Here is a 22,725-nt window from a genome sequence, read left to right as displayed (position 1 = left end):
CCCTTGCCAATTCGTTGATATATATGTTGAAGAGGGTGGGGCTTAAGCTGCATCCCTGTCTCACCCCACGGCCCTGTGGAAAGAAATGTGTGTGTTTTTTTGCAAATTTTAACTGTGTTGTTTGTGTACATGGATTTATAATGTTGAATGTTTTCCCCCCAACACCACTTTCCATCAATTTGTTTAGAAGACCCTCATTCCAAATTGAGTCAAAAGATTTTTGAAGTCAACAACGCATGAGAAGACTTTGCCAATTAGGGTGTGCAGAGTGAATACATAGTCATTTTTTTACCTCTATATTTTCACCGTTATTTAACTAGGCAATTCAGTTAAGAACAAATTCTTATTTACAATGACGGCCTACCCCGGATGACTCTGGGCCAATTGTGCGCCACCGTATGGGACTCCCAATCACGGCCGGATTGTGATACAGCCTGGAATTGAACCAGGGTCTATAGTGACGCCTCTAGCACTGAGATGCAGAGCCTTAGACCACTGCGCCATTTGGGAAAAAAGCCAATTTGACATTTGCTTAGGTCATTGTTTTCACTGAGGAAATGTACACGTCTGCTGTTAATGATAATGCAGATGAATTTTTTTTCAATTTTCGCCTAAAATTTTGTATCAGATCTGCCCAAATGTGCCGAATTGGTCAATTGATACATTTTCAAGTACATAACTATAGAGAACATACAAAAATTATATGCTAATACAAAATGAAAATTGTATGGTAATACAAAATGTAAGTTTACACACTCCCAGGAATGTCATATATGATGGATCATTAGCTTATACACTAACTTTCACACATCTAGATGGCCGGGCGGGGTGGGTGTGGAACCAGAGGCAGGGGTTCGAACTGTAGAACCAAGTTCTATAAACATTGATTTTATCAAACAAAGCTATGCTACATTTTATCTCTGGGACCCTTAGGATGACAAATTAGAGCAAGATTACTGAATGTAAGTACATTATTTACCTTCAGAGGTGAATGTATCAAACCAGTTGCTGTGATAAGTTTTTTGTTGTTGTTCACTCTCCTCAAACAATAGTATGGTATTTTTTCAATGTAATAGCTACTGTAAATTGGACAGTGCAGTTAGATTAAACATAATTTAAGCTTTCTGCCATATAAGACATGTCTATGTCCTGGAAAGTTTGCTGTTACTTACAACAGTCATACTAATCACATTAGTGCACGTTAGCTCAACCGTCCCATAGAGGTTAAAGAGTTTAAGTATAGCCAATTGGAATTTGTGGTCTGTATATTTTATAATTTCATTTCATCAACACCACAGGCATTTTTGGGTTGGAGGGTTTGTATTTTGTCCTGTTGTTCATTCAATGTAATTGGAGAATCCAGTGGGTTCTGGTAGTCTTTAATAGCTGATTCTAAGATTTGTTATTGATCATGTATATGTTTTTGCTGTTTGTTCTTTGTTATAGAGCCAAAAAGATTAGAGAAGTGGTTTCTCCGTTTTGGATAGATAACTCTTCGTGTTGTTGTTTGTTTAGTGTGTTTCAATTTTCCTAGAAGTGGTTAGATTCTATGGATTTTTCAATTACATTGAGCTGATTTCTGACGTGCTGTTCCTTCTTTTTCCGTAGTGTATTTCTGTATTGTTTTAGCGATTCACCATAGTAAAGGCGTAGATTCATGTTTTTTGGGTCTCTATGTTTTTGGTTGGATAGGTTTCTCAATTACGTTCTTCGATTTTTGCATTCTTCATCAAACCATTTGTCATTGCTGTTAATTTTCTTAGGTTGTCTGCTTGACATTTTTTTGATTTGATAGGGAAGCTGAAAGGTCAAATATACTGTTTAGGATTTCTACTGCCAAGTTTACACCTTCACTATTACAGTGAAATGTTTTGTCCACTACTTTCCTTCCATCTATAGCATTTCTTAATATTGTGCAGTTCCTTTGGCTTTGATGCCTCATGGTTGAGTATTGCTCTGTTCAGGTAGACTGTGATTTTGCTGTGATTTGATAGGGCTGTTAGTGGGCTGACTGTGAACGCTCTGAGAGACTGTGTTGAGGTCAGTGATAAACTAATCTACAGTACTACTGCCAAGGGATGAGCTGTAGGTGTACCTACCATAGGAGTCTCCTCGAAGCCTACCATTGACTATGTAAAGACCCAGCATGCGACAGAGCTGCAAGAGTTGTGACCCATTTTAGTTGGTTGTTTTGTCATAGTTGTGTCTAGGGGGGCATATTTGGGAGGGAATACTGTCACCTCCAGGTAGGTGTTTGTCCCCCTGTGTGCTGAGAGCGTCAGGTTCTGGCATTTAGGTCGCCACAGACTAGTACATGTCCCTGGGCCTGGAAATGGTTGATCTCCCCCTCTAGGATGGAGAAGCTGTCATCGTTAAAGTATGGGGATTCTATTGGGGGGATATAGGTAGCACACATGAGGACATTTTTCTCTGTTGAGTTAATTTCTTTATTAATTTCTAGCCAGATGTAAAATGTTCCTGTTTTGACTAATTTAATAGAGTGGGTTAGGTCTGCTCTATACAAAATTAGCATACCCCCTGAGTCTCTTCCCTGTTTCACACCTTGGTAGTTTGGTGGATGGGACTACCAGCGCTCTGTAACCTAGAGGGCAACCAGTGGGTCCGTCTCCTCTATACCATGTTTCTTGTAGGATGACAATGTCTATATTTCCAATTTCTTTGATGAAGTCTGGGTTCCTGCTCTTTAGGCCAAAGGCAGATGACCTCAGACCTTGTATATTCCAGGATAAGCTAGTAAAAGCTTTGTGTTCCATAGTGTCTAGTGTTGTTTTCATGTGGTTTAGGCCCGGACCATTACAGTAGGTGTGAGCATCTAATCTCTAACACAGATGCAGGTTTAGTTAAAGGGTAAATGCAATTAATTTCACGTGGATGCAGCAGAAGGCATTTATTTGAGTTTTTGGGGTTCCCAAACGTTTGGCTTTGTGAACCACTAAAATGAAGTGTCTGAGTTGCAACCCACTAGAGAAGAGCGGTGAAAAAACATGGACCAAATAATAAGTATAAAATAAAAACCCTCTGCTTCAGAACATCTAACTTTATAAAGATCTTAAGCTCTGGTCCGCTCTGGTCAGTTTTAAGGGGTTGACTGACACTCTATAATGCAATTATTTGTATGCCAAAAAATGTCAACCTACGACCCACCTGAACCCCTGCCACGACCCAATCCCAACCAATGATGTAGGCCTATATGCTAGGTCGAAAATATACAGTTTAAGACAACGTAATAATTCCACGCGAAACATTCAAAAAAATTAACAAATACATTGGACCAGCGCCGTTGCTAATTCTACAGGATTACCTTTTAAAACGTGATCAGCGGTCGGGACATCAAGCAATAAAGTGGCTGTAGATCATTTGAAAAACGTTTAATTGAATAGAATGACAGTAAAACAGTTATGCTATGTGTTTGCTGACTAGTTAGCTGAAATTCACTACGATTGTGTTAATTTTCCATGATATCCTATTGGTAGTTACAGTCTTGTCCCATCGCTGCAACTCCCGTACAGACTCGGGAGAGGTGAAGGTCGAGAGCCATGCATCCTCCGAAACACGACCCCGCCAAGCCGTACTGCTTCTTGACACACTGCTTGCTTAACCTGGAAACCAGCCGCACCAATGTGTCAGAGGAAACACCGTACAGTTGGCGACCAAAGTCAGCGTGCATGCGCCCGGCCGTCACAAGGAGTCGCTAGAGCACAAGGACATCCCAGCCGGCCAAACCCTCCCCTAACCTGATGCTGGGCCAATTGTGCGCCGCCTCACGGGTCTCCCAGTCGCGGCCGGCTGCGATACAGCCCGGGATCGAACCCAGACTTGTAGTGACGCCTCTAACACTGCGATGCAGTGCCTTAGACCGCTGCGCCACTCGGGAGGCATAATTTTCCACTTTGATGGCAAGCTTTCTGTACTGCTAACATTCACTTTCACTCATTTTTGCTTGCATTGCTGGTCCAATGAATGTGTTTATTTTCTAACGCTCCAGCATGGAATTATTACGTTGTCTTTACCTGTATATTTTCGACCTAGCCTATATGGTGCGTTCAAGTCCAAAGTCAAGTTTCTACAGCCACAAAGTCAAAATTGGCTACAAAAATGAGCTTTTTGGTCTTAATTTAAAGTCAGGGTTATGCATTAGGTTAGCAGTGTGGTTAAGGTTAGGGTTAGGTTTCAAATCAGATTTTAAGAAGACAAATTGGCGGGGTTTAGCCATAATTAGTGTCCCCTGTAGCTCAGTTGGTAGAGCATGGCACTTGCAGCGCCAGGGTTGTGGGTTTCGTTTCCCACGGGGGCCAGTATGAAAATATATGCACTCACTAACTGTAAGTCGCTCTGGATAAGAGCGTCTGCTAAATGACTAAAATATAAAATAATTATGACTTTGTGGCTGTGTTAATCCTACTTTTGCCGTAGCGTGATTACAAAAAAGAGGTTGCCAGGATCAGAGTAGTACCAAAGATTTTTATAACTAAACAGTCTGTCGTTTCCAATGGGAACAAATTAGTCATAGTGGGCAGAACAAGCCAGGAGGTGGGCAGAGCCAAGCACGAGCTAGCAAGATCCTATATACTTGGCGCCGACGAAGATGGCGGCCTCGCCACTAGCTCTTAGGAAACTTTGCGGTATTTTGTTTTTTTATGTATTATTTTTTACATTATTAGCTCAGAAAGTGTTTTTGTATCATTACATACAGCCGGAAAAAACTATTGGATATCAGAGCGGCGGTAACTCACCAGCATTACGACCAGGAATACGACTTTCCAGAAGCAGATCCTTTGTTTGCTCTCCCCAGGGCAATTGAACTGATTCCAGCGGCTGACCCAAAACATCGCCGGCGGAGGAGAGGCACTCGGAGCGGCCTGCTGGTTCGACTTAGGAAGCGCGCACACCACCCACCGCTTCGAAGTATACTACTCGCTAATGTTCAGTCTTTGGATAACAAGGTCGACGAGCTCAGGGCAAGTATTTATTTCCACAGATACATCAGGGCCTGTAACATACTTTGTTTCACGGAAACATGGCTCTCTGGGGATATTCTGTCGAAATCGGTCCAGCCAGATGGGTTCTCAGTTCATCGCGCATAAATAAATAAATATATCTCCGGGAAGCAGAAGGGCAGAGGTGTGTGTTTCATGATTAACGACTCATGGTGTAATTGTAGTAACATACAGGAACTCAAGTCCTTTTGTTCACCCAACCTAGAATACCTCACAATCAAATGCTGACCGTATTATCTCCCAAGAGAATTTTCTTTGGTTATAGTCACGGCCGTGTATATCCCCCTCAAGCCGATACCACGACGGCCCTCAAAGAACTTCACTGGACTTTATGCAAACTGGAAACCACATATCCTGAGGCTGCATTTATTGTAGCTGGGGATTTTAACAAAGCAAATTTGAGGACTATGCTGCCGAAGTTCTATCCACATATCGACTGTTGTACTCGGGCTGCTAAAATCCTCGACCATTGCTATTCGAACTTCCGGGATGGTTATAAGGCCCTCCCCCGCCCTCCTTTCAGCAAATCTGACCACGACTTCATTTTGCTCCTCCCTTCCTATAGGCAGAAACTCAAACAGGAAGTACCCGTGCTAAGGACTATTCAACGCTGGTCTGACCAATCGGAATCCACGCTTCAAGATTGTTTTGATCACGCGGACTGGGATATTTTCCGGGTAGCTTGCGAAAATAATTTAGATGAATACACTGAAACGGTGACTGAGTTTATCAGGAAGTGTAGAGGTGATGTTGTGCCCACTGTGACTATTAAAACCTACCCTAACCAGAAACCGTGGATAGATGGCAGCATTCACGCAAAACTGAAAGCGCGAACTACCGCATTTAACCATGGCAAGGTGACTGGGAATATGGCAGAATACAAACAGTGTAGCTACTCACTCCGCAAGGCAATTAAACTGGCAAAACATCAGTATAGAGACAAAGTGGAGTCACAATTCAACAGCTCAGACACGAGACGTATGTGGCAGGGTCTACAGACAAATTCTAGATTTGGGAACCAAAAACTGTATTGAGATCAAATGTTTCATCAATGAGAAAACTTGATGATATACATTTGCCTGTTGTCTTTTCTTTGTGGGTTTTTGTCTTACACAGTCTTGTCAGGGCGGCAGATATCCTAGCGGTTAAGAGTGTTGGGCCAGTAACCGAAAGGTTGCTGGTTCGAATCCCAGCGCTGACTATTAGAAAAATCTGCTGATGTGCCATTGAGCAAGGCACTTAACCTTAGTTCCTCCTTTAAGTCACTCTGGATAAGAGCGTCTGCTAAATGACTAAAATGTAAATATAATGTAAATGTCTCGCTCTACATCGGTCAGCTACATTGGTGACCAGGGTGGGATCCTTTTGATATGCCTTTTGGGCCTGGGCACACACATGCTCCTAGAGAGAAACATTTGTTGATGACAGTTCTACAGTCTCCATCAGAGGCCCAGGCTTTTTGCATAGATGGTAAAGCTCTCATTTCTGGACTGCAACATTGTAAGATTGTGCCCTCCAATGCACTTGATATACATTGATTTGTAGGTTACACTATATTTAGATACTTCAAATTCTGCCTGACACCTTTTCTATTTGTCTTACTCAATAAATGGTGAAACACTATTTCATGGTGTTCTTTGTTTGTATGTAATTTATATGTATGAAACAAGTCTCACACTCAGTCATAGCAGAATAATGAATGGATTGGCAAGATTTTCTTTAAAGGTTAGTAAGTTAATCATTTAAACCACCTAAATATACTCACATTCACTGAACATTTAGTATTTGAAACTCAAACATTCATTTCCCAACTGCTTTTTATATAATCCTACAGGCTCTTTATCATTCTCCATCTTATATTCCAATGCAGCCAACATTATGCATGCCCACCTTGGTATTGGGCAGCTGCTATTTGAGAACTCATCTGATTTTGAAATCAAACTGGTTATCTTATTGCTGAGCACAAGTAACGCTATATGTTTAGGCTATGCCATATGCTAATATGCATATGTCTTTTTAAACCTCCATTCTAGCATTCATTACACATCTGTCTATCTACATTTACATTTTTACATTTGAGTCATTTAGCAGACATTTTACAGTTAGTGAATGCATATTTTTTTCATACATGCTTTTATTTGGGTTTCTATGCAAAATATATGATTGAATATTTATTTATGCCTGCAGCTAGTTACTTGAAATGAGAAATAACTAATCATGCCAAAACATGATTCAACAATTGAATTTACTGACAGAGATAGCTAATGAAACGCAAATTGACATTTAAAGTAGCTGGCTAGGCTAGTCTAACATTGGCTAGCTTTTCATAAATTGGCTAAATGGTCAACGGAGTTACGTCGTCATATAATCAAGACAATTCGTATTGAATGCGACATATTTCTAGTGCACTCGAAAACGAATATGTATCTTATTTCATTCTGCGAGCTAGCTAGCTAGCTAGCTAGCTAGCTAGCTTTATCTGTTCCTCTTCATTAGACAGCAGCTCGCGTTTTCACAAGAGGCTGTGTTTACGTCGTAGATAGAAGCAGGCCATTGGCTGCCTTCATCATGAGGGGTTGGTACGGGAGTTCTGATTGGTTCCAAGTTTAGTAGTTCGGCAAATTTGGCTGAGCGGCCGAGTGTTGAAATATACTTTTTATAAAACATAAATTGCAATAATAAGGTGCCAACATATTTTATAGTCCTAATATTTTAATGTCACACAAAAAATCAGCTCCTCCATTGACGGAGATCGATCGCGTTTTAAGGCTTCGGCCCACCACCCCGTGAATGGCCTCACACTCCAGTACAGTAGGTGGCGGTGTATGCACCTCACATTTGCGATCCGCCAATACTAGTTTAAAGAACAAGAATAACGTCCGTTTCCTCTAGTTCCATGTGGCTGTACTGAGATAAAACCTAACTACGCCTTGCCGTTAAAGTTGTACTATTTGGAGTTAAAAAAAAATTTTTTTAAACAATCGGAGAATTCACAACACTCGTGTGAGGAGCTAAAAATGCAGCACGACGATGTAAGTGAAGAGATACTAGCTAGCTAATGTCCGAGACACGATTGTGTCGACGCCACGCGCTAGCTAGCTACTTTTACTCCTGTACCTACAATATTGACTTGTGATTATGCATTCACATAGATGCTCCAACCTTTCAATGATTAGCAATAATACATAAAATGTCCGCTGGTTGATTGGTTTGCCAGCTAGCTTGATCAATGTGTATTCTGCCCATATACATAGCAAACAGGCAAAAGTTGCTAGCTGGGGCAATTCCAGGTTAATGGTGTGATGCTGAGACTCCCTTTAAAATGTATGTCTAACAAAAACCAATAATTGCAAAGTTAAACAAACCATACAACTGTATACACAAGGAATACTGTGAAAAATGTCCACTGAACATTTTGCAAAAATACATTTACTTGAAGAACAGGACAGATGCTAAGCTTGGTAACAGAATGACGGCACAAACGGCACATGTGCATTTTAAAGTGAAAATTCTGAGTCTAAGCATCACTGTTACTGTGGTATTGCCCCTAGCTAGATATTTGGCAGATGGTTTTGGAGAAAAGTGACCAGTTAACTAATCTAACACATTTCATTTCTAGGTTATCTGGGATGTCATAGGAAACAGAGCGTTCTGTTCCTTCAAAGTCAAGTAAGTTACCCACTGTTTTTGAGGTTTCATCTTTTCACAAGTGTGTGGATGTGGAACGCATTCAGAGCTTTTAACTCCAGCTCATTTGTTGTAGCTATCAAGAAAAGGTCATTGGTGGTAAACTTACAAAACTGTTTCTGTTGGTCTTTTAACAGGACAAAGGTTCAGAACTTCTGCCGGAATGAATACAATATAACTGGACTTTGTAATAGGTCATCCTGCCCACTAGCAAACAGTCAGTATGCAACTATAAGAGAGGAGAAAGGTAAGTTGTCTCCTGTGAAATAAGTATCAGAAATATGTAGCTACACCAATGCAGTACTTGTTTTTAGTTGATAAGGGTATTGAGATTACAATACATGCTTTTGAAGAACTTGCTGCTGCCACCATGCAAATTGAGGTTTAATGTCTGCTGATTCTTTTCTTAGGTCAATGTTTCTTATATATGAAGGTTATTGAGAGGGCAGCCTTCCCTGCCCGAATGTGGGAGAAGGTAAGTGACAGTAGAACTAAAGAACTGTCTGTTAATAGACATTGGTTTCTATTAGATGTATTTTCTTCAACTTCAACTTTGTCTCCTAGGTGAAACTTAGTAAGAACTATGAGAAGGCTCTGGAACAGATTGACCAGAACTTGATCTATTGGCCCCGTTTCATCAGACACAAATGTAAACAGCGCTTCACCAAGATCACACAGTACCTCATCCGTATCCGCAAGCTCACACTCAAACGACAGTAAGCATCCAACCCTTTCACACAATCCTAAACTGATCTTTGTGAAAATGAGTTAGGTATCCTTAAACATGTATAGTAAATCAAATTGTCTGTTTTTTTTGTTATGGAATTTCTGGTTATTTTATTTTATTCCAATGATCTGAATGTTGTGTGAAATGAACTGTAAATATCCTAGTGAGTAAATGTATGATGGTCTTTTCTGTTCTTTCAGGAGGAAACTGGTTCCCCTTAGCAGAAAGGTGGAGGCAAGAGAGAAAAGGAAAGAGGTAAGTACTTGGTTGAAAACAGTTCAGTAGTGTTTGGCCCTGGCATTCAACTGTTCTGCTCCAAGGAGTGTTGGCTAATAGACCATAAGGCATTGGCGACTCAAGAGTTCCTGTCAAAGGGTATGACTTACAAAAATCTGATGTCGTGATCTAAGCATGAGATCCATATTCTCTTGTTTTACAGGAAAAGGCCCTGATTGCTGCACAGCTTGATAACGCAATAGAGAAAGAACTGCTGGAGAGACTGAAACAAGGAACGGTAAATACATGATTATGTAGTGTCAATCACTCCACAATTTGTCACAACCTGAAGAATACTTTCAGACAAGGTAAAACTGCATGAGACAAATATGGTATGTACATAACAGGAGATTGAGTATTTATATTCATGTTCTATTTCTTTCAGTATGGCGACATCTACAACTTCCCCATCCATGCCTTTGATAAGGCACTGGAGCACCAGGATGAGGAGAGTGAGACTGACTCGGAGGAGGAGGAGGAGGAGGATGACGAGGTGACGACTGAGCAGGGCCCATATTCACAAAACCTTAAGGAGAAATGTCTTAACTGCCATTTGTTCCTTAACTATAGACTTATAAAGAAAGTTAAGCAAAGTTGCTATTTCTTATGTTTCTCCTTAAGCAAAAAGTTAAGAAATTAGATTCTTGAAAATAAAGTTATTGGATTTGTTCTTGGAAATGTTCTTAATTCCAAGATAGCTAAACCCTTGTCTTAAACTCAGGGCAGTGAGAGAAAAAGCTCATGAAAGCAATTGAACATCTTTAATTCACTCAAACTTCATCTGAAAGTTTCCGTATTGATTATTTTAACAGAACAGTAATCTCAGTATGAAATATGCTAACATGATTGCCATTGCAAGCTAAATCGGTTGACTAGCAACAAACATCTTAAGATGGTTAAGAAATTCGTAAGAAGATATTTGAATGATTTTAAGAACTTCTCAATCTTAAGATATTGTTGAGGAATTGCACTTACGAACTATCTTATGAACTTAAGCTTAAGTTTTTGCATAAGTGTTTTGTGAATCTGGGCCCAGGTCCTTGGACTGCAAGTGATCCTTTCAGCACAACCAATAAGATGCCTCTTATTTATTGGGCAGGGTCTGGTGCGGGACATTAGCGCTGATCATAATGACACTATTGCTAAAATGAAACCCAAGTGGCAGGCCATCTGATGTATTTTAATCAAGTGAATGTGTTTGCAGGATGTTGGAAAGAAAGAATTTGTCGCTGAGGGTGAAATGGAAGAGAGCGATCTCAGTGACTTTGAGGTAACTTAATAAATAAATAAAATCATGATCACTCACATTTTGACTAATATAGGGTATGATATTGCTTGTTATGCTATTCCAAGACTAAACATGTCTCCTTTGGAAGGACATGGACAATCTGAAGGCAGGCAGCGATGAACAGGAAGAATCCAGTGAAGAAGAGGACGAGTCTGAAGAAGACATGGAAGAGGAGACTGAGGCCTCAGGCTCCAAAGGGAAGTCAAAAGGAAAGATGCCCCTCAAAGGCACGGCATTCAGGAAGAAAAGGGCCTACGTGGAGATCGAGTATGAACAGGAGACTGAGCCTGTCCCCAAAAGCAAGGCAACATAGTCTTCCTCTGACATGGACTCTAGGCCTTTCTTAGTTTGGAAGGTTAACCTGCTTATGTTGTCTGGAAGGATTACTACTACTGGAATGCATCAAGCCTTTAGGTTCTTTGAGCTGTAAAGAATCTTGTGCCTAACGGGACTGTACTTCCAGCAACTTCTCAATGTATCACTCCCGGTGAAGATTTTATGAGATGGGGCTTGATCCCTGTTAACAATAAATGATTACATGGTGTATGACTTGGGCCAATTTGAAATGAGCTAATTTAGACCCATGATTGCAATTTGCTTACTGTCTTAGTTTTTCACCTATTATGATTCCTCTTTTGCCCATTATTGTTCAAATTAATAAATCTCACAATGCTGAGTAGCCTGACAATAGTGGAATCTCTTATGAATTGTAATGTCTTTGATAAAGAACGACTTACCAAATCTCCCCAGCCAGCTCTTAACCAGTGTTGACGTTTTATTAACAAATACAGACAGTGGATCCATATGACATACAGAACGGAATATGTCAGTACTGTATAATAGCACTTGGTCAGTCTTTCTCACATTGCCAGACTACAGAGGATGATCCAAGGGAGCTCAAGGTTGTCAGTCCTGCTCAATTAACCACATTCATTTTGATCATATCACTGTTCCAGATAGCCATAGAGATGTGGGCTTCATTTCCAATGGAGGAATGAACTCTGTAAATATGTCCATATCTTCGTTATCTTTGGGCCATTGTGACTGTCTCTATGCATCTCAGAACAGAGGTGCTGGTGTGGCTGCTGTCGACATCCTTCAGAAGCGTCTGAAGAAAGAGTCAAAATAGTTACCATTCACACACTGAACAAAAATATAAACGCAACAATTTCAAAGATTGAGTTACAGTTCATATAATCAGTCAATGAAATCAGTCAATTTAAATACATTAATTTGGCCCTAATCTAGGCATTTCACATGACTGGGAATACAGATTCATCTGTTGGTCACGGATACCTTAAAAAAAAGGGTAGGGGGTGTGTATCAGAAAACCAGTCAGTATCTGGTGTGACCACCATTTGCCACATCACATGACATCTCCTTCACATAGAGTTGACCAGGCTGTTGATTGTGGCCTGTGGAATGTTGACCCACTCTTCAATGGCTGTGCGAAGTTGCTGGATATTGGCAGGAACTAGAACACGCTGTGGTACACATCGATCCAGAGCATCCCAAACATGCTCAATGGGTGACATGTCTGAGTATGCAGGCTATGGAAGAACTGGGACATTTTCAGCTTCCAGGAATTGTGTACAGATCCTTGTGACATGGGGCCGTGCATTATCATGCTGAAACATGAGGTGATGGCAGTGGATGAATGGCACGGAAATGGGCCTCAGGATCTCGTCACGGTATTTACATCAATAAAATACAATTGTGTTCGTTGTCCATAGCTTATGCCTGCCCATACCATAACCCCACCATAAGGCAATCTGTTCACAACGTTGACATCAGCAAACCGTTCGCCCACACGACGTCATACACGTTGTCTGCAGTTGTGAGACCAGTTGGACACACTGCCAAATTTTCTAAAACAACGTTGGAGGCGGCTTATGGTAGAGAAATTAACATTGAATTCTCTGGTAACAGCTCTGGTGGACATTACTGCAGTCAGCATGCCAATTGCACGCTCCCTCAAAAACGTGTAACAAAACTGCACTTTTTAGAGAGGCCTTTTGTTGTCGCCAGCACAAGGTGCATCTATGTAATGATCATGCTGTTTAATCAGTTTCTTGATATGCCACACCTGTCAGGTGGATGGATTATCTTGGCAAATGAGAAATGTTCACTAACAGGGATGTAAACAAATGAGTCCACAACATTTGAGAGAAATAAGCTTTTTGTGCGAATGGAACATTTCTGGGATCGGTTATTTCAGCTCATGAAACATGGGACCAACACTTTACAAGTTGCATTTATGTTTTTGTTCTGTATAAGTGGCAATAACTTGCCCATTTATCTCAGAAGTTCTGAGCTCAGATTTACTTGAAATACATTCATTTATTACTAGTTACTCTAGAGCAGGGGTACAATTTGAGAAGGTCCAGTCCTAGGCGGAAAAGGTGAGGATAGTCATTTTTCAGTGTACTAACAAACCCCCACCTCGCAACACATTTAACCCCAAACTGTTAGAGGTCTTGTTGGCAGAGAAAATGTATACATTTTAAAGTACATTTCCTGCAATTCCACACATTTTACAAATGTTACCCGAATGACTCAACAAAATCAAAATGGGGGCCCCCTTGGGGTTGAGGCCTGTGAACACGTAATCTGTGAACACACACACATATATATATATATATATATATACACATACATACACACACATATGTGTGTATATACAGTGGTGTGGTCTACTTCACTTTGTCAGGCAGGTCCTATTTAAGTGATTCCTAGATTGAGAACAGGTGTGGCAGTAATCAGGCCTGGGTGTGGCTAGAGGAATTGATCTCAGGTGTGATAAACCACAGTTGAGTTGTGTTATAACGGAGGGGAACAAACACTTTTTCACAAAGGGCCATGTAGGTTTGGATTTTGTTTTCCCTTAATAACAACCTTCATTTCAAAACTGCATTTTGTGTTTACTTGTTATCTTTGACTAATATTTAAAATGTGTTTGATGATCTAAAACATTTAAGTATGACAAACATGCAAACAAATAAGAAATCAGGAAGGGGGCAAACACTTTTTCAAACCACTCTGTGTGTGTGTATATATATACAGTGAGGGGAAAAAAGTATTTGATCCCCTGCTGATTTTGTACGTTTGCCCACTGACAAAGAAATTATCAGTCTTAAAATGCAAATAAATGTATAACATTTTTGACATGCGTTTTTCTGGATTTTGTTGTTGTTATTCTGTCTCTCACTGTTCAAATAAACCTACCATTAAAATTATAGACTGATCATGTCTTTGTCAGTGGGCAAACGTACAAAATCAGCAGGGGATCAAATACTTTTTCCCTCACTGTATATATTTATACACATACATGCATACACACACTACCAGTCAAAAGTTTGGACACCTACTCATTCAAGGGTTTTTCTTAATTGGAACAAATTTTTTTACATTGTAGAATAATAGTGACAACATCAAAACTATTAAATAACACATATGGAATCATGTAGTAACCAAAAAAGTGTTAAACAAATACTAATATATTTTATATCTGAGATTCTTCAAATAGCCACCCTTTGCCTTGACAGCTTTGCACAGTCTTGGCATTCTCTCAACCAGCTTCATAAGGTAGTCACCTGGAATGCATTTCAATTAACAGGTGTGCCTTGTTAAAAGTTAATTTGTGGAATTTCTTTCCCTCTTAATGCGTTTGAGCCAATCAGTTGTGTTGTGACAAGGTAGGGGGGCATACAGAAGATAGCCCTATTATTTGGTAAAAGACCAAGTCCATATTATGGCAAGAACAGCTCAAATAAGCAAAGAGAAACAACAGTCCATCATTACTTTAAGACATGAAGATCGGTCAATCCGGAAAATTTCAAGAACTTAGAAAGTTTCTAAAAGTGCAGTCGCAAAAACCATCAAGCACTATGATGAAACTGGCTCTCATGAGGCCCGCCACAGGAATGGAAGACCCAGAGTTACCTCTGCTGTACAGGATAAGTTAATTCGAGTTATCAGCCTCAGAAATGCAGCCCAAATAAATGCTTCACAGAGTTCAAGTAACAGACACAACTCAACATCAACTGTTCAGAGGGGACTGCGTAAATCAGGCCTTCATGGTCGAATTGCTGCAAAGAAACCACTACTAAAGGACACCAATAAGAAGAAGAGACTTGCTTGGGCCAAGAAACACAAGCAATGGACATTAGAACGGTGGAAATGTGTCCTTTTTTCTGGAGTCCAAATTTGAGATTTTTGGTTCCAACCGCTGTGTCTTTGTGAGACGCGGTGTGGGTGAACGAATCATCTCCGCATGTGTATTTCCCACCGTAAAGCATGGAGGAGGTGGTGTTATGGTGTGTGGGTGCTTTTCTGGTGACACTGTCTGTGATTTATTTAGAATTCAAGGCACACTTAACCAGCATGGCTACCACAGCATTCTGCAACGATACGCCATCCCATCTGGTTTGGTCTTAGTGGGTGGGACTATCAATTGTTTTTCAACAAGACAATGACCCAACACACCTCCAGGCTGTGTAAGGGCTATTTTACCAAGAAGGAGAGTGATGGAGTGCTGCATCAGATGACCTGGCCTCCACAATCCCCCGACCTCAACCAAATGGAGATGGTTTGGGATGAGTCGGACCGCAGAGTGAAGGAAAAGCAGCCACAAGTCCTCAGCACATGTGGGAACTCCTTCAGGATTGTTGGAAAAGCATTCCAGGTGAAGCTGGTTGAGAGAATGCCAAGAGTGTGCAAAGCTGACATCAAGGCAAAGGGTGGCTAATTGAAGAATCTCAAATCTCAAATATATTTAGATTTGTTTAACACTTTTTTGGTTACTACATGATTCCATATGTGTTATTTCATAGTTTTGATGTCTTCACTATTATTCTACAATATATAAAATAGTAAAAATAAAGAAAAACCCTTGAATGAGTAGGTGTTCTAAAACTTTTCACCGGTAGTGTGTAATATATATATAAAAATAATTACACACAATACACACAATACACACAATGCATTCGGAAAGTATTCAGACCCCCTTGACTTTTTCCACATTTTGTTACGCTACAGCCTTATTCTAAAATGGATTAAATAAACAAATAATCTCAATCTACATACAATACCCCACAATGACAAAGCGAAAACAGGTTCCTTATTTACATAAGTATGCAGACCCTTTGCTATGATACTTGAAATTGAGGTCTGGTGCATCCTGTTTCCATTGATCATCCTTGAGATGTTTCTATAACTTCATTTGAGTCCACCTGTGGTAAACTCAATTGATTGGACATGATTTGGAAAGGCACACACCTGTCTATATAAAAAGGTCCCACAGTTGACAGTGCATATCAGAGTAAAAACCAAGCCATGAGATCGAAGGAATTTTCCGTAGAGCTCCGAGACAGGATTGTATCGAGGCACAGATCTTGGGAAGGGTACCATTTCTGCAGCATTGAAGGTCTCCAAGAACACAGTGGCTTCCATCATTCTTAAATGGAAGAAGTTTGGAACCACCAAGACTCTTCCTAGAGCTGGCCGCCCGGTGGTCAGGGAGGTGACCAAGAACCTGATGGTCACTCTGACAGAGCTCCAGTTCCTCTATGGAGATGGGAGAACCTTCCAGAATGACAACCATCTCTGCAGCACTCCCCAATCAGGCATTTATGGTAGAGTGGCCAGATGGAAGCCACTCCTCAGTAAAATGCACATGACAGCCTGTTTGGAGTTTGCCAAAAGGCACCCAAAGACTCTCAGTCCATGAGAAACAAGATTCTCTGGTCTGATGAAACCAAGATTGAACTCTTTGGCCTGACAAGCGTCACGTCTGGAGGAAACCTGACACCATCCCTACGGTGAAACATGGTGGTGGCAGCATCATGCTGTGGGGATGTTTTTCAGCGGCAGGGACTGGGAGACTATTCAGGATCGAGGGAAAGATGAACGGAGCAAAGTACAGAGAGATCCTTGATGAAAACCTGTTCCAGAGCACTCAGGACCTCAGACTGGGGGCGAAGGTTCACCTTCCAACAGGACAACAACCCTAAGCACACAGCCAAGACAATGCAGGAACGGCTTCGGGACAAGTCTCTGAATGTCCTTGAGTGGCCCAGCCAGAGCCCGGACTTGAACCCGATAGAACATCTGTGGAGAGACCTGAAAATAGCTGTGCAGCGCCGCTCCCCATCCAACCTGACAGAGCTTGAGAGGATCTGCAGAGAAGAAACTCCCCAAATACAGGTGTGCCAAGCTTGTAGCGTCATACCCAAGAAGACTTGAGGCTATAATCGCTGCCAAAGGTGCTTCAACAAAATACTGAGTAAAGGGTCTGAATACTTTTGTAAATGTGATATTTCAGTTATTTATTTATTTATAAATGTGCAAATAAAAAATTACGGTTTTTGCTTCGTCATTATGGGGTATTGTGTGTAGATTGATGGGGGGGGGAAACAATTGAATCCATTTTATAGTAAGGTTGTAACGTAACATTTGGAAAAAGTCAAGGGGTCTGAATACTTTCAGAATGCACTGTATATGCAGGACTCGTGGTCTGTATTGACCCCGTTCTAGGTCCAGATCTGTTGAGTATGGCTGCTCTAGGGCTCGCATCAATCCGTATCGCTGAAAATCGTCTTTCTAGCTCGATTGAAATGTAAAGGTAATTTCCGATTGAGCTGACGTATGTAGCGTTTACTGTGAATGCGGTCTCCGCTAGCACTGAATTATTGCCTTTAAATACCTATCGCACAGTAGCGCAGCTCTTCAGCAGTACAGATTGAATCGAGCCCTAAATCATTTTCTGATTATTGCCAAGTTGTATTCAACAGGTAATATACTTGGAGGTTAATAGCCGACCGAAGACCCTGCGTGGTACAGTGATACTCTTTTATGCATACCTTGAGCTTGCCCTGGGTGCAGTGGTCCAGCAGCAGCAGGCAATGAGTGGCCTTGGTAACAAGCTCCTCTCTCACTGCTGGGGGTAGGGACTCTGTGGACAGGTCACACAGTAGCCTCAACAGACTCTGCACCAGAGCGGAAAGACGGCACTCCATTCTGCAAGTCCAGAGGACACAAACACTCAGCATGACCACAAAGACAGAGATGGGATTTCGATTATAGTCTAATGTATTTGCTGGGAGTAATGACAACCTTGGCCAGGCGATGAGCAGGGTCTTTTCTAAAGCATCCAGGATAGCCAGTCTAGTCTGTTCTTCAGGACCGTCTGAGATCTCTAGATACCCAATGATTACTCTTTCCAATCGTTTCAGATGGCGAACAATGACGATACCCATCCTAACAAAAGAAAAGCACAATCCAAAAGTTAATTTCCTAAATGTCTTACATTTTAAATGGCATTTACCACATAACCAGGAGATCACAACAAATGCAATTCCTCACCGAGACTCATATAGCGTAATAATAGTGTAGTGAAAATCCATTCAATTGTTAGCAAGAGGAGATAGACCTCACTTTTCAATTAAGTGTCCCAGACACTTGGCATAGACACTCCGAAGTACAAGTTTATGTTCCATCTCCATATGGATGAGGGTCAGCCGCAGCACCTCGTCATAACGGTTAGGCTTCCTGGGGAGCCCAGTGCAAGCAGGGTCTTTCTCCAACATAGGCAGAAGGTCTATCAGGCATGGAAGGACCACCTGAGACACAGAGGGGGAGATACAGTATATGGAGCAATAGAATACCATGATGTGAATGAGGCTACTTGGTCACCAGTTCAACTCGTACAGACAAAGTGTGTTGTTATGAGATGTTTGTCGGTGCATTGTACAGTGAGGGAAAAAAGTATTGATCCCCTGCTGATTTTGTACGTTTGCCCACTGACAAAGACATGATCAGTCTATAATTTTAATGGTAGGTTTATTTGAACAGTGAGAGACAGAATAACAACAAAAAAAAATCCTGAAAAACGCATGTCATAAATGTAATGTATTGATTTGCATTTTAATGAGGGAAATAAGTATTTGACCTCTCTGCAAAATATGACTTAGTACTTGGTGGCAAAACCCTTGTTGGCAATCACAGAGGTCAGACGTTTCTTGTAGTTGGCCACCAGGTTTGCACACATCTCAGGAGGGATTTTGTTCCACTCCTCTTTGCAGATCTTCTCAAAGTCATTAAGGTTTTGAGGCTGACGTTTGGCAACTCGAACCTTCAGCTCCCTCCACAGATTTTCTATGGCATTAAGGTCTTGAGACTGGCTAGGCCACTCCAGGACCTTAATGTGCTTCTTCTTGAGCCACTCCTTTGTTGCCTTGGCCGTGTGTTTTGGGTCATTGTCATGCTGGAATACCCATCCACGACCCATTTTCAATGCCCTGGCTGAGGGAAGGAGTTTCTCACCCAAGATTTGACAGTACATGGCCCCGTCCATCGTCCCTTTGATGCGGTGAAGTTGTCCTGTCACCTTAGCAGAAAAACACCCCCAAAGCATAATGTTTCCACCTCCATGTTTGACAGTGGGGATGGTGTTCTTGGGGTCATAGGCAGCCTTCCTCCTCCTCCAAACACGGCGACTTGAGTTGATGCCAAAGAGCTCGATTTTGGTCTCATCTGACCACAACACTTTCACCCAGTTCTCCTCTGAATCATTCAGATGTTCATTGGCAAACTTCAGACGGTCCTGTATATGTGCTTTCTTGAGCAGGGCGACCTTGCGGGCGCTGCAGGATTTCAGTCCTTCACGGCGTAGTGTGTTACCAATTGTTTTCTTGGTGACTATGGTCCCAGCTGCCTTGAGATCATTGACAAGATCCTCCCGTGTAGTTCTGGGCTGATTCCTCACCATTCTTATGATCAATGCAACTCCACGAGGTGAGATCTTGCATGGAGCCCCAGGCCGAGGGAGATTGACAGTTATTTTGTGTTTCTTTCATTTGCGAATAATCGCACCAACTGTTGTCACCTTCTCACCAAGCTGCTTGGCGATGGTCTTGTAGCCCATTCCAGCCTTGTGTAGGTCTACAATCTTGTCCCTGACATCCTTGGAGAGCTCTTTGGTCTTGGCCATGGTGGAGAGTTTGGAATCTGATTGATTGATTGCTTCTGTGGACAGGTGTCTTTTATACAGGTAACAAGCTGAGATTAGGAGCACTCCCTTTAAGAGTGTGCTCCTAATCTCAGCTCGTTACCTGTATAAAAGACACCTGGGAGCCAGATATCTTTCTTATTGAGAGGGGGTCAAATACTTATTTCCCTCATTAAAATGCAAATCAATTTATAACATTTTTGACATGCGTTTTTCTGGATTTCTTTGTTGTTATTCCGTCTCTCACTGTTCAAATAAACCTACCATTAAAATTATATACTGATCATTTCTTTGTCAGTGGGCAAACGTACAAAATCAGCAGGGGATCAAATACTTTTTTCCCTCACTGTATATACAAAAGCTGTTAATGCCATTGAAAGCCACAGCATTACCTCAATAAGCTGAGGCTCAGACGTGTAGAGGTGGTTGAAGAGGGCATGGTAGAGTACCTGGGCCCTGTTGTAATGACAGAGATCGGCAGCAGGCTGAAAGGGGGAGACGTTCATTGAACAGATACACAAAACACCACACATACTTTTACAACGCATTACTGTAGATGATGTCATTATCTAAGAATTCTGAGAGATAAAGTACATCTCACCACATTGAGGACAATGTGATTCAGGCAGCGCACTCCCAGCACTTGGTTGTCAGTGCAGTAATCATCTGACATCAGCAGTGAAGGGGGGAAAACCTTCTCCAGATAGTCTGTCAGCCACGGCCGGCCCACCTGCATGAGGATCCAGGAAAATACATGCTTAGTGGCCTGGTTTCGCTTCCAGCTGTCCCTGCAAGACATCATAAACGACACATTTAGAATATTCACAGCATGATGCACGGAATGAAAAAATAATGCAGATGATGTTCAGTTTTGATGTCGGGAATGTTGATGAAATATGGTCAACAACGCAGAGATTCAAGTGTTTGAAATGTTCTTAATCATTTCAATTTGCACTATTTACTAGTAAGCTATTTTGACGGAACTCACCTTTTTAAATCCGCCTGCAGGATTTCCAAGATGGAGCCAAGGACTCCTGGTTGGCGCTCGGTGTTGTTCTTCCCACACAGAAGCTGTGAGGTGGTCTCCCAGTCCCCTGCCTGGACCACTGAGGCCAGGAGGTCAGATGCAGCTGTTCTAGAGGCCTTACTGGTCCATGCCTGCTCTTGCATATGGGTCACCGCAAACACACACAAGATGGGGGCAAGTGGACCTGTGAGGAAGACCCAGGAGGTGGCTTGGCAGTGGCTGGAAACAGCCTCTCCTCCATTCCCATGTCTTTGTACCAGGGCTAAGACTACTGAACTCACGGCACGGGCTCTGGCAGGGATGGCCTCATAGGAACTCTCTGGTAATGCACCACTGTCATTCTCACACAATGGCAAAGCAGCATACAGTGTCAGGGAGCTCACAAAGTCTACATACTCCCTTGTCATGTCTGTGCTCTGATTGCTGCAACACTCAGAGAAGAGCCAGTGTCTGTCCCCCAGTCTGAATAGTTGCTCCACAATATGAAGGATCGCTCCACTCTGTTCTGTGGTGAGCCCTGGTGCCTTGAGTTTCTCCTGGACATGAAGCAGGACCTCAGCCACTGGACGGGAGAGCAGCGCATCAGGTCCTGCTGGGGAATGTCCCTCTTCAGGAGCTATACCTAGTTGTAGGTCTTGCAGCATATGGGACAAGTCCATCTTTGAAATATCTGTTTGATGATGTAATTATGTTGTTTTTGTGACAACAAAACCTCGATGAAGGAAAATAATGGCACAGCTCACAATTCTGACCCAGCACAAAAGCCTACCTTATGTACATTTGTGCTATCTAAAAATAGCATGCTAAACCGTAAACATCATGGTTGAACCTGTCAACTACCTACTAGCTAGCTAAAGTTAGCCGTTTACGATGGTACCACATGGACTAACAAGCTAGCTAGCTACCTAGACATACTATAAAACCTGCGTTAAACTAAAGCTAGCCACCGTTGAATGATCTTTAAATTGCGTGATACTTTATAGCCATTCGTATTCATAGCTGTAGTATTGATAGCAGAGGGATTTTTGATTTGCAGCTTATGATTTGACGGAGAGAGACCGCGGCAATATACTTCCTGGAATGAGAGAAGTAGGCGGAGCTTCTTTGGTTCATGCTATCAAAGATAGAACGCACCCGATTGTTGTCTAATCGGGTGTAGAACAATGAGACAGATATTTCACCGGATGTATAAATGTGAAGCATCCGCTTAGCGTTTCCACTCACGACCAAATATGGTCGTGAGAGGAAGCCCAATGGCCGGCAGTGGGAGAAGATAGAACGAGGTTTGGGCCGACATTCTGCACATTTTCTCATCGATGAAACATTTGATCTTAATATAGTTTTCTGTTCCCAAAACTAGAATATGTTATGAACAGAGTGGACTATGTTTTGTAGACTTTACAGTTTGCAAAAGTTTTTAAAAATCGCGTTGTTTAGAAGGAGTGCAAAGGCGAATTGAGTTATTGCACACGCGCACTCCACAGAGTAGGGGTTCCTTAACGGAAATATGCAGATGCATGCTAGAACGCGCCAGTTCATCTGCCACCCTTATTGCTAATATTCTTTGAATAATGTGGCTAATACAGATATACTTTATACTGACATTTCTGACGACTTTCCAATTTTCCACTTCTCTTTGCAGCTGGAAATGAACAGATCGGAATGATTAATAGCATTCAATGTAGAATATTTAAC

General features: G+C 41.7%; 2 protein-coding genes across 2 annotated transcripts; one reads left to right on the top strand and one right to left on the bottom strand.

The window, feature by feature from the left end:
* Window positions 1–7,875: 7,875 nt before the first annotated feature.
* Window positions 7,876–11,675, top strand: mak16 (MAK16 homolog (S. cerevisiae)). Its single transcript, XM_041900591.2, has 10 exons — window positions 7,876–8,050; window positions 8,638–8,687; window positions 8,843–8,952; window positions 9,116–9,180; window positions 9,270–9,421; window positions 9,633–9,687; window positions 9,872–9,946; window positions 10,094–10,201; window positions 10,913–10,978; window positions 11,085–11,675. The coding sequence occupies exons 1-10, from the start codon at window positions 8,036–8,038 to the stop codon at window positions 11,307–11,309; spliced, it is 921 nt and encodes a 306-aa protein (XP_041756525.2). The 5' UTR covers window positions 7,876–8,035; the 3' UTR covers window positions 11,310–11,675.
* A 72-nt stretch (window positions 11,676–11,747) lies between these two features.
* Window positions 11,748–22,134, bottom strand: tti2 (TELO2 interacting protein 2). Its single transcript, XM_041900590.2, has 7 exons — window positions 20,992–22,134; window positions 20,605–20,791; window positions 20,396–20,488; window positions 18,431–18,615; window positions 18,110–18,253; window positions 17,857–18,013; window positions 11,748–12,104 (listed from the first exon to the last, which is right to left on the bottom strand). Exons 1-7 carry the CDS (start codon window positions 21,687–21,689, stop codon window positions 12,021–12,023), a joined length of 1,548 nt encoding a protein of 515 aa, XP_041756524.1. The 5' UTR covers window positions 21,690–22,134; the 3' UTR covers window positions 11,748–12,020.
* Window positions 22,135–22,725: the final 591 nt, after the last annotated feature.

This window comes from Coregonus clupeaformis, unplaced genomic scaffold (genome assembly GCF_020615455.1).
Source record: "Coregonus clupeaformis isolate EN_2021a unplaced genomic scaffold, ASM2061545v1 scaf0098, whole genome shotgun sequence".
Classification (NCBI taxonomy): Eukaryota; Metazoa; Chordata; class Actinopteri; order Salmoniformes; family Salmonidae; genus Coregonus; species Coregonus clupeaformis.
Note: the sequence above shows the minus strand (reverse complement) of the source record. Positions and strands in the feature narration are given on the sequence as shown.